Source organism: Desmodus rotundus, chromosome 3 (assembly GCF_022682495.2).
Source record: "Desmodus rotundus isolate HL8 chromosome 3, HLdesRot8A.1, whole genome shotgun sequence".
In the NCBI taxonomy this organism is placed as follows: Eukaryota; Metazoa; Chordata; class Mammalia; order Chiroptera; family Phyllostomidae; genus Desmodus; species Desmodus rotundus.
In genome coordinates this window covers 141,991,119-142,003,347 of record NC_071389.1, presented here as the reverse complement: position 1 = coordinate 142,003,347, position 12,229 = coordinate 141,991,119, and the positions used below count along the sequence as shown (strand labels likewise).

The 12,229-nt window shown below is 39.5% G+C and overlaps 1 protein-coding gene across 1 annotated transcript in view; it reads right to left on the bottom strand.

Moving 5' to 3' along the window:
• WIF1 (WNT inhibitory factor 1) overlaps positions 1–10,498 on the bottom strand; it is a 74,219-nt gene extending 63,721 nt beyond the window's left edge. Inside the window, exons 1-2 of the mRNA XM_024576447.3 lie at positions 10,022–10,498; positions 9,387–9,526 (exon numbers count right to left, since the gene is read on the bottom strand). Of these exons, the coding sequence (XP_024432215.2) occupies positions 9,387–9,526; positions 10,022–10,169 (288 nt within the window). The 5' untranslated portion in view covers positions 10,170–10,498. The remainder of the gene's footprint in view (positions 1–9,386; positions 9,527–10,021) is intronic.
• Between the last annotated feature and the right edge of the window lie 1,731 nt (positions 10,499–12,229).

Here is a 12,229-nt window from a genome sequence, read left to right as displayed (position 1 = left end):
TCTTGATTTTTAAAATCATAGAAATAGATATTACAATTTGTATAAAGATATTACCATAAATGTTACATGACTGAAGATGTTTTATTTAAGAAATAGGATCCTAATACTTTAGAATTTAGAAGGAGTTTGGAGGTGATCCAAACTACTCTTCTTATAGGTGAAAGAATTGACTTAAGTGACCTTTCATGGCTTCGAGTGTTTCTCCATCTGACCATACCGAATGTCCAGCCTTGGCTTCCCTCTCCCTGGCCCTCTATGTCCTACCTTCCACCCATCAAGCTCCAGGCCCAGGTTCTATTAGCCTCTCCCAGAATGTACTCATACAACTCCCTTGCCTCTGCCTGTGACAGTCCTTCTTACTGTGCCGCATTCGTGCCTTGGTCTCAGTTGATTAAATGGCTTCATGCATGTCCTTTAAGTCCTAGTTCTATTGCTACCTCTTGTCTGGTGAAGCCTTCCCCTACTTCCTCAGCCAAAAGTAGCTGCTTCCTCCTCCGTGTTCCCAGAGCTTGCTCTGTGCTCACACCTCTATTTAGCACTGATCAGAGCAAGGGCTAGGCTTGAATCCCAGCTCTGCCACTTACTACCTGTGTTTCCTTTACTCTGCTGTGTCTCAGTTGCTTTACCTATCAAATGGGACCTACCTCATATATTCATTCATTCAACAGATAGTTTTTAACCGCTTATCGTGTGTCAGGAGCTGTTCCACACCCGGAGTTATATGGTTAACAGGACAAAGTCCTGGCTCTCATAGGTTTACACTGAACAGAAGTCAAACCATTAAAATCAAATATAATCAATTATTATCATTATACTAAGTACCATGAAAAAAACAGACAGTAGAGGAGACTTAGAGTAATGGGCAGGGGGCGGGGGGATAGTTTTAGAGAGGGAAGTCAGGGAAAGGCTCTTAAAGGAGGTGACATTTGATTAGACATGGGAGAAATGCCAAAGCAAGCCACACAGAAGTCAGGCAGGAGTGCATTTAGGTGGAGGACACTTCCTGTGCAAAGGCCCAGAGGCAGGTAGGATGAGCTTGGGGACAGAGGGACAGAAAGGCTAACAGGGCTACTGCTGAGTTAGTGAAGCAAAGAGAGGGAAGAACTGAATCACTCCTTCCTAGCACCAAGACTTTCAGATTGTTATCTCCTAAATGTTTCCCCAATCCACTTTGCCCTTCCCTTCTCCCTGGTCTTGTATCTTATACCTGATTTCTCCCCTTAAAGTCAACTCCCCTTGAAGCTATTTCCCGTCTTGCTGACAAGATGATTGAAAGATGTAACTCTGACCCTATTGTTCTCTGCTTTATACTTTTCTGTGGATTGACTTCACATTGCTTGTAGAGTAAGGCCCACATGCTTTCATGCTGAACAAAGTCCTTTAGGACCTAGCTCCTGCCTACCTCTCCACTTCCTACTTTATGCAGACACTCCAGCCACACCAAAGTGCTAGTTCTCCAAATAATGTATTTCCGGGCTCTGTGCCTTGCCTCAGGCAGTTTCCGTTCCCTTAAAAGCATTCCCTCTCCCAGATTTTTGCTTGGCTAACTCAAATCAGACTCAGCTCAGGGTTTCGTCTCTGTTTGCTCATTATAACCTGGGAATGCATCAGTACTTCCACAATACCACTTAACAGGCAGATATATCTGTCTCTCCAGGTAACTTCGAATTTTCTCAAGGGCAGGGAATTGGTTCTTAATGTTTTTCCCCCAGAGCATGGTCTGAGTTCTGGCCAAGAGCAGCTAAGCAAGGTCTAGGTTTATCTCCTTTCCAGTGTTGGCACATAAGAACTCACTCCCTAATCTGTCCCTTGGCCCCGGGCCCACAATGCATAACTGCCCTGCAATATTTTGTTCAGGTGAATGGGGTTCCAAAGATGCCTGAAAATTTCAAGAGTCTCAATCATATTTGTATATAAAATTAAAAAAGAAGACAAAATGTACAGCTCAGAAGAATAGACAACCACATGTCTATCTGAGAAAAACAGGGAAGAACAGAAATTGTCCTGTGACTTTCAAATTTTACTTAATAAGTTTGAAAAGAAAATAGAGCCCTGGCTGGTGTGACTCAGTGGGTCTAATGCTGGTCTGTGAATCAAAGAGTCACTGATTTAATTCCCAGTCAGGGCACACGCCTGAGTTGTGGGCCAGGTTCCCGGTTGAGGGCAAGCAAGAGGCAACTAAATGATGTTTTTCTTCCTCTGTTTCCCCTTTCCTTCCCCTTGCTCTAAAAATAAATAAATAAAGATCTAAATAAAATTTAAAAAATAAAATAGATTACTTGAAGAAGCAGGGTTATTTTAAATAAATTCATTTCTAGCATTCAACCTCTCATTATTTAAACTAAAGGATGCCCACCCAGCCAAATGTGATCTCTATACCTTTATTATACTTCTCATGATACTTTAAAGAGTAGTATAGGAGTTGAGAATAGATGCTAATTAATTCTTTTCCAAATTAACATATTATTTTCCTTATTTAAGCTTTGTTTTACATTAAGTTCAAAGTTCTAGTTTCCATTACAAAATTAAATTGACTTATTAAAATCCTATGCACTCAAAAAAAAGCGATATTTTATAGTTCCATGACCTAATCACCTAAAAAAATTACTGTGGAGCTGATGCTAATTATCACAAACTCTTCTAAAAGTTTAGAAAAAAAGAAAAAAGAGCGAAAGAGTGGTTGTGGAAAAGCTACTGTCCACCCAACACATACAGCAAAAACTGACTTAATACATGCAGGGACAAACTTTCAGAACATTGAGTCCATTCTCTTCAGAGCAGAGAAGAGAGAAACCTCCCTGAATCGTTTCATCTTATTCTCCTCTTTGTCCATTATTTGACTTTGAATTTTTGACCTTTACCGAATTTCCATTACCTCTCAAATGAGATACGAGGACCCCCATGATCATCTAAAACACGCCTTCCCCTTTAAGACCTCCATGCACTTAAACATCCTGAGCTCTCCACTTGGAAGGCATCTGTCTGTCTGATGAATGCTTAAGCTACCTTTAGGAATTAAATTAGACAACACCTGCTCAGTAAAGTGCTCCTGGCTCCCCTCCTCCGCCAGGCAGGGACAAGAATGGTCTTCTTTATATTCTTAGCCAAATCTATACTTTCTAACTTCATTTCAGTGAGTGTGATGAATTTTTGTTTCCCAGACTATATGCTCCCTGAGGGCAAGGACCATGTTTAGTCCTCTTTGTATGGTCTGTGACTAACTCAAGTGTCTGTGATTATTGATTCAGTGAGTGCTTGAAGCAGACAGAAATGCTGCATGCGAAAACAACTCCCCATCCACTAAGGAAAGGTAACCAATTTATTCCCATGTTGGCAAGTGGGGCAAGTTGGTTTAATTACTGCAGCAAAAGAAGCCCTGATCAGACAGAGCTCCTGCTGCAGGATGAAGCGTTTTCACTAAACTCTTAATCTCCAAAGTTGTTCCTTCACGACACCCATCCTATTCATTAGGGACATTTAAGTTAAATGAGATTAATCCAAAACAAAATGCTTTATGGAATATCATGCATTTCGCTTCACCACAACAATTTAAAGGAGTTTTATTTGTGGAGGCATTTTAAAGTCAGGAATAAACACGGAGAATAGCAGTGAAGGGTTTGTTTACGCGCCTTGACACCACTGTGGAAGGAAGACATAATGGAGTTTACATTTATGCCATGTAGATCGCAATGGGACCAGATGTTGCTTACAGGGTACCTTGCAACTCATCTCCTCTAAGCAATAAAGCCCTTTTTTTTTCTGGCAAAAGTTTGAGGAACTTACTGCTGTTTTCTATCAGCAGATACAACAGATGGCTGGCACATGCCTGCTTTGCTAAATGAAACGGGCTCTCTGCAGAATTACTCTTTGATCCCTAGTGGCATGTCCACAGCACCACAATGCAAAACGCCACAGCACAGCACAACCTAAACATTAAAGGTTTAAAGCTGCGCTTTTGATATGAGTACCTCCTTTTTAAAAAATCAGGCCCACGATATGTAAACATATTCACATTCCCACTTTGAAACCATGGAAAAGAGGTAAAAAAACCAAGGCATTTCCTCCTTTTGGTGATATAAAACCACGTCAAAGATGTGACGGCAAATCCCAGGAGGGCAAAGGTATGCGGCCACTTGGATTGTAACTACCAAAACAATCATAACGCCATTAGGAAAAAATGTGGACAGTACACATGAAGGGATTTAAATAACGATAATAGCAATAAGCGTTACCCTAACTTCAGAGTTGAAAGGAGGTGTTTAAGGGTATTTGGCAGTTCCTTTGAAAAGGGAGAGGAGATACTTGAATTTAAATTCACTATTGTTTGTCTTTGATTTTTATCAAGGAGAGAAAGGAAGGAAAAGAGTATTTTAATACAGGTCTCCTTAACTCAACCAGTCTAATGGGAAATTTGAGACTGCAAACTGCAGCCAATTTAATGGGACCGATGTTACGTATCAAACACACATTGCAAAAACAAGCTTTCTGGGCCTTTGGGGCGTTTTAATGACAGAGTTGGATTATCCGCTTGATGTTACAGAAACATGTCCAGTTGATATTACAGAAACAATAGATTAATTCTATTTTTTTTAATTAGCAAAAAAAGAAAAAAGGGAGTCAGTTGTCAGGAAAATAGCCTGTTTATGACTTTTTTTTTCCCCAGGGGAATTTTCCTCATTTTAAAGTGGAATTTGGGTGCTACTGACAGGAATCATTCATAAAGACACCACTATCCAGGCAAAGTTCTCTAGCTTTCTTTAGATTTGATTCTGTATTATTATTATTGTTATTATTTTTGGCAGTTTCAATAATTCAAGACATTTCATTTTTAATTGATAGGGAGCTAATAAGGGTTATGGACACATTTATAATTAACCTTACATGTTGGAAAATATTTCACTTGATACACTGTATTTTCAGCATATCTAATATTTCCTATTTTTCAATGGTTACACATAAAACCAAGGAGCACATTTTTGCAGTTTAACACAATAAAATCAATTCTTCTACAATACCCACATGACCACCCACCTCTCCAGGACAGTAGACAAAATTCTGATCTTCCTTTCCTATACCTACAGTAACACTTTTAATTTTTGTTTTTAAACTTCCTGAAATTGAGAGAAATGAAGGTATATCACTGACTCCTGGTGGTTAGAAGAACTACAAGCCCTATACATGATAAACAGCTTATTCTAAGATCTGGACCCTTTGAAACAAGTGGTTAGATCTTGCTAGTAATCCACGGGTAGGTTTGAAGTTAATACTGGGCACTTGTCTTCACCCAGAGAATTTCTATTCTACAGACACCCGTTCACCCTGGCCCTGCCAACCATCTCAGAAATCCAATTTGGTCACAAGGCATTTGGTCACAAGGAAGTTGGAAAACTAGTATAGATGGCTTAGCTCAAATCTATTACCACTACTAAAAAGGCCAACATAAAAAGGGATGCCCTATTAATTAGGTTCTGGTCTCATAGTACCTTGGCACTATAATGCAGCTGATAGAATATATTATAGTTATTAAGATCAAGTCTATATGATCTTTATAAATTTTATAAGATTTTTATCAAACATATTCATTGTATGATTTATATAAATAAAAAATTTTGGACTTATACTAAATTCATTCAAGTGAAAATCAGCAGTAGTGTCTTAATATTAGAATTCAGATTTGTCTAACAAAACTTCTCATTAAAATTTTATTTGAAAGCTGTTAGGTTTAGAAAGGCTTACTTTTCAAGTAAAATGTTTAATTAGTGCATAGTTTAGAAAACTAAAATGGTTGCTCATGGCCCCTACCTGTCTCAAATTCAGAAAAAAGTTAGAATAAGGGATGGCTCATTAAAAAATATCAACTATTAGAAGTTATATACAGTAACAAAGAGTACGTTTCTTTAATTACTAAAATCCTTTAGGCCTAAGCCTCTGTAGTAGAAATTATTCTGTCATCTACTAGTCTTGAGATGGGCCATGACAGATAATGAGTATTTTAAATGGGTGATAAAAGTGGAAACAGGGTTTTCCATGGAAAATGAGGACTTCAGGAAGAGGAAGAGGTCAGGTAAATTTCATTTCAGGCAGGAAAACCTTCCAAAGCAGATTTTCAGGGATCGCAATAGATACTGGTGATCCAATGTGGGGGGTCCATAGTCATAGTGAATTTTGGGGGATCCATAGTTATAGTGAATTTGGGGATCCATAGTTACAATCAGCCATGAAAACCATTTGTTTCACCATTATGTTGAGTGGTGTGTAATGTAAAAATGCTACTAGATAACAAATATACATAAACTATAATACAGACCATCACACAACTTTAAACTCTGAAGTACACCCTTTTACACACAATGTAAGGTAAAATAATTTTTAAATCATAAATGCACATTCATGAAAAAAACAAAATATAATTATGCAGATGTAACTAATGTTTATTTACACCTTGTAACATCAATTTTCAACCTTTTCCATCTCATGGCACACATTAACTAATTACTAAAATTCTGTGGCACACCAAAAAATATACATTTTTACCAATATGACCAACAAAAATAGGTATAATTTTTATTCATTCACACCAAGTGGCTATGTTGTGTTGGCTGTTGTCATTTATTTTGATTATTTCACAATCTAAGGGAAAAGGGCAGCGCCCCTGACTAATCAGTCAGGTATTGCACATTTTAAAAATTCTTGTGGCACATGGGTTGACAATTGCTGCCTTGGAGGCTCAGACATTTACCAAATGTTTTTTCTACATATTTAAATTTTTACTCATATTCAGGATTGTTTCCTTAGGATGAACCACTGCAAGTAAACTTCCCCAGTCACAGGATCTATATCAGACCTTTTGCCATCAGATTGGAATTGCCCTGCAAAAAAGCTGACATGCAGCAGCCACATATGAGTATGTGCGATTCTCCACATACTGCAAAACACTTAAAAAAAAACTCGACCAACTGATGTGGAAAAATGAGTATCACTGTAATTTTTATTTGCATTTGTTTAAAGTAGAACATGGAAGTTATTTTAAACGGCTTCAAGAACACCTTGGGTTATTGGACGCATCATTTATTGGTTATGTAACACCTACTGCCTCTATGAGGTGTTCAATCCCAAAGTTATTTTAACTTTCTTCACATGTTTCCAAAACACTTAAATATTAAGTTTAAATTTTCATTAATCAGCTATGGGTTGTCCTTGTGTCGAAATCCCTACATGTTTGATATTACTTGGATGAAATAACTAGATCATGGAATGAACTTTTCATTTTTCATGTAGATGTGTTGATGTGGTTTGGCTCTAGCCGGAGATACCTTTGAAAACGTTTAATTGCTATTGAGGTCATTGCTTTTCCCATCTACAAAATTTCCATACATTTAAAAAACTATGCTGCTAGAATCACATAACTTTGAATAAAAGGGGTCAAATTTAAATAATATTTTAAAACATCTTGCTGTTTGGCATTGCAAAGGTCCTGCCCCCTCACTACCCTTCTTCCTAAGCCACCTGTGGTCACCTAACCAGAGCTGACTGAGCACAGAGAGGGGATAGTTTAATTGAGGTGACAACATTGCCCTGCATAATGAGATGATCCATATGGGTAATCAACACCAAAAAAGGAGAGAAAAAGATGCCAGAGCTTCATCTCCATGCCTGTTCTACCATCTTCTCGAATCCCCTAAAAGCAATATTCCTGAGGTTGTTTGATTAGCAATCTATTTTGTACTCAACAATATGCCAGTGTTTGCAAACATGCACTATGCTATAAGGTAACAGGGAAAATAACATGAAATTTAGGCTTTGCTTCAAATTCCATTCTTTGGAAGACAAACTCGGATAAAAATAAATAAGTAGACAATAAATAAGAGCTATTGATGTTTTCTGCTTCTCCTACAGTGACCAAACCCTTTCAGCTAGGGAGGGCTGCAAGTCAAGTTACCTTATGGATTTTACAAATCCATAAAAGTACAGGTAAGGAAAATTTTAAAAAAAACCACAATTAATATTGATCCCATTTGACACTGGTCAAACACAAGTAAACAGATTCAAGTGAAACAAAAAGATAATAAAATGTCCACTTATTGATTCATTACTGGCTTCACAATATTCCAGAATTAATTGTCCATAAAGTATCTATAAAGAGGGAATTGTAGGAAGAAAAGCAATAATCTCCCTTTAGAGAGGTACAAGCCTCAGTGAACTTATCTGCAAAATGGGGGAATCAGAATAGATGGCCTTCTAGCTATAAACTTCTCTAGATACAAAACATCTCTTTCTCTCCCTCTCTCTTAATCTCTCTCTCTTTCTCTTTTAGCAACAGTGGAGTGTCAAAGGATTTAGATTTGATCTACTTGAGAAACAAATGATGAGCGAACACATCTGAGGGAAAAGAGACAGCTAACAGGTAATTAAAGGGAACCAAAGTGGTTTCTAAATTCAAAATAGTTACTTTTTATAAAGTGTTTTTTTCTGGATCACATTCTTCATGGAGATATCCATTTAAGTAATTTCAGGGGAAAAAGTCCTAAAAATGTGATTTTAATTAAAATTACAATGATTTTCATAGTAGACACATTTTAACAAATAATGAGCAAAAGAATTTATTACCACTTGTCATTAGAGATCATTTGATTAGAGGTCATTTACGAGATACTGAAACTGTACAAAAGGTAACATATAAAAGCAGCTAATACGCTAGGAAATAAAAGGAATACTTCTTGGTAAAAATATATTGCAATTGCAGTTTTCTTTTTCCATATAAAAATATTAAATGGTAACTTTAAAAAGTCAATAGCCTGCAATATTTTACAAATATTCTTTTTGAGTCTCTGAACTTCTACCAGAAATATATATATAATTTCTATATATATATATATATGCTAGAAATATATAGCATTCACATCGTTCCAGTGAATAATATTCAACATATCAGTTTTTTTAAAGCACAATGTCAAAAATACTTATAGGCTTTAAAATTGGTTGTAAAGTACAAATGTCATAAGTGATTAGTATATGCTATGGGGGAAAAGAGCCTTTTAAATATTATGTTAAATTTTAATGTCAATAATCACAGAAAGAAGTGATGTTGGTACTTGAGGTCTTTACATTCCAGTAGTCAGTCTGAAGACACCAAGGCTTATCAAAACACTGAGCTTAGCCACATTGCTTACCCTTTCCATTTGAGAATTCTTAATTTATGTGAAATGTTTAAATAAACGGGAGTTAGTTCTTTATTTGCTTTGGAGATCAGATGCAAAATCACTCTTATAAATTATAAAAATGTACCAGACTACATGCTATACAGTATTATTTCTACCTGTCACCAGGCAGTAGAAATATTAGAGGGTAATTTTCTCCACCATTTCTGGTCGGAGTTCAGAACTCACCTGTCCCGCAGCTTGCCAGGTAAAGTTCATGGAATGGATATTGACAGGAATAGCTGGCATTCTCTGTTGTGCTTTTCTGAAGTCATGTGTGAAAGGGGCCATTTTCCCCTCTGAAACAATCAGGATATCTTCTTCAAATCCTAGTTTGTTTAAAAAACAACAACAACAACAACTATCAAACTAGGGGGACTTGAAAGAATCCAAATCAGCAACTGCATGCAAGAACACCAAAGATTTAGTATGGGTCATCTCGTTTCACAAAGCACCTGCCTTGGTACCAATTTGTTTTCCTCTGGATGTGATAAGAATGATGCCAACAAGCAGATGCTTTCAGGGAAAAGGAGTGGACGTGGAGTTAAGCGATGCTGACACATGCTGGGTCCACCTAAAAACGGAGAGTTGTAGAAACTAGCAACAGCATGATCAGCGCATGAGATCAGCCTAGGTTTCTTCAGAGAGAAATTTATATGCTTTCAGATGGAAAATGGCTAATCAGGAGGGGGAGCAATTTTCCTTGGAAATTAAGTTTTTAAAACATACTAAATGCATGCATCGATCCTTCTTTAATGGGAGTTTGAAAGAGAGTGAAAACACAGGCAGAGGAAGGTGTTGGGCTCCGGGCTCTGGCTCCTTACCTATGAGCACTCTCGCCTGGTGAGCATCAATCCACAGGTACAGGCTTTCCTCGCGCGGCTGCCCGACCTCCGCCCGCAGCACCAACAGGTAGGGGAGGATGCTCCAGAGCCGGAGCGCGGCGGCAGGAAAGGCTCTTCTCCGGGCCATGCTACTCCGGACCTCTTCGCTGGTGGTGGCTCTTGCTGCCGAAACTCTTGCAGCACCTACAGCAACCTGCAGCGGTTAAGGTCTCGCTCAGCGGGGGCTGTGCCTGCTGAGACTGCGGGACGCTAGCCTCCTGCTCCTCTGCGAGTGAGCCGGGGAGAGCCAGAGGAAAAGGGAGGGAAAGAGCGGGCGCTAGCCGGAAAAGAGGAGGGGGCGCGGGAGCGAGAGGGGACAGCGGAGGCGCAAGACTGGCAAAGCCACAGATGCCAGCACGCACTGCAAGGCCAACAGTCAGAGGGTTAAATACAGGGAGAGGAAGAGCGGGAAGGGCGGGCGCCAGTGGGGTGCGTGCGAGGAGAGAGGAGGCCCAGCCGGCCGCCACTGGTGGGCGCTGCGGATCGCACGGGGCGGGGCGGGGCGGGGCGGGGCGGAGTGGGACCCTGAAAGCTGCCTTGAGACAGCGGCGGGCCAAGTGAGAGCGCGCGCAAAGGCGTGCTTGGTGGAGGCGGTTGCGGAAAAGCGTATTTAGAGGGATTCTTAGGGTTACACGGGCTTGTTCCTCTGGCCAGTCGAGGCAAAGGTGTAGGGAAATAGGGTGAGATGAAATCTCAGGGCACTGAGCTCCGATGATGATGATGATGATGATGGTGACAAGGATGACTCCCGTTTCTACACCAGTGCTAAACGAAGCTGTATATTCTCCCATTTCTCACTTTCCGCCTATCATTCCTCTCTCTGCAAACCCCTATCCTCTCTAATCCGCTCATTTACAGAGACTTCTGCAGCCAGTGGTGCCCTGAGGGCAGGCACTCCTTACGCATTTGTCAGACACTGTGGAGGGTGTTTTAACCCTCCGGGCAGCGCCAGGATGACAGGAGTCCCTGACCCTGTAGGGTAGGGGTCCCCCAAATTATGAATATCTTCATATTTGCTGGTGTTTCAGTAAACTTGAAGGAACGCTCTGGTACTGAAATCACAGGCGCCTGAGGACAAGACCAATGCTCTGGCCTCGCCTGTGGGAAGAGTAGTTGGTTGGTGGTGAGCTCCAGCCTAACATACCCACTGGACCCCAACGGAAAGGACTTAACCTTCCCCCCTATCTAATCCCTTAGAGGGGTAAAGAAAACAGAAGCAAAAGGTTTGGATTATTTATTTATTTATTTATGAAAGATTTCAGACTCACACAAGTGTGTACTTCTCTTTGTTGTTTAGCACCCAGATGCTGAGACAAATGCTCCAGGACCGAGTGTCTGGGATGGCGTGGTGTTCCACCCAGTGCTTGGTAGCGTAGTGGACACTTCAGAGGGAAAAACAAACAGAAACGATAGAGGAGAAGCTGCACGTGCACATACATTGAACTAAATAAATGTTAGGTCATTAGAAGTTACTAAAATGAACAGAGTATGTGGTTCCAGTTACAACATATTTTCAGCTGTACAATTGTTGATCTTTGAAGAGAAATAGCTGTCTATGACAATTTGAACTTGCAGTGTCTTAATTTTAAAAGTACTTTTATTTCAAATGCTTCCTTAATTCTTACAATGCTTTTAAGTGGGTGCAATAATTATTTCCATTTTATTGATGGGAAAACAAGGCTCAAAAAAAGTCCTGTAAGTTGATTGTGGTTACCTAGCTAGTAAGTGGTAGAGTTAGGGTTCAAATCCCAGTCGCTCTGATTTCAAAGCACATGTGGTTTGAATTCAAAGCATCACAACCCGTCTCCATTTAAAATACAAATAGTTAGCTCTGGCTGGTGTGGCTCAGTGGATTGAGCACTAGCCTATGCACGGAAGTGTTGCCAGTTTGATTCCCAGTTAGGGCACATGCTTGGGTTGCAGGCCAGGTCCCCAGTTGGGAGTACATGAGAGGCAACCACACACTGATGTTTCTCTCTCTCTTTCTCCCTCTCTTCCCCTTTTTGTAAAAATAAATAAATGAAATCTTTAAAAAATAGTTAACTTCTTTTCAAATATTTTGTTAGTTTATATTTCAGAGAATTTTTGTTTATTTAATGTATTCATATACACTAAGAAATCTTTAAAGCACTTGAGCATTGTAATGCC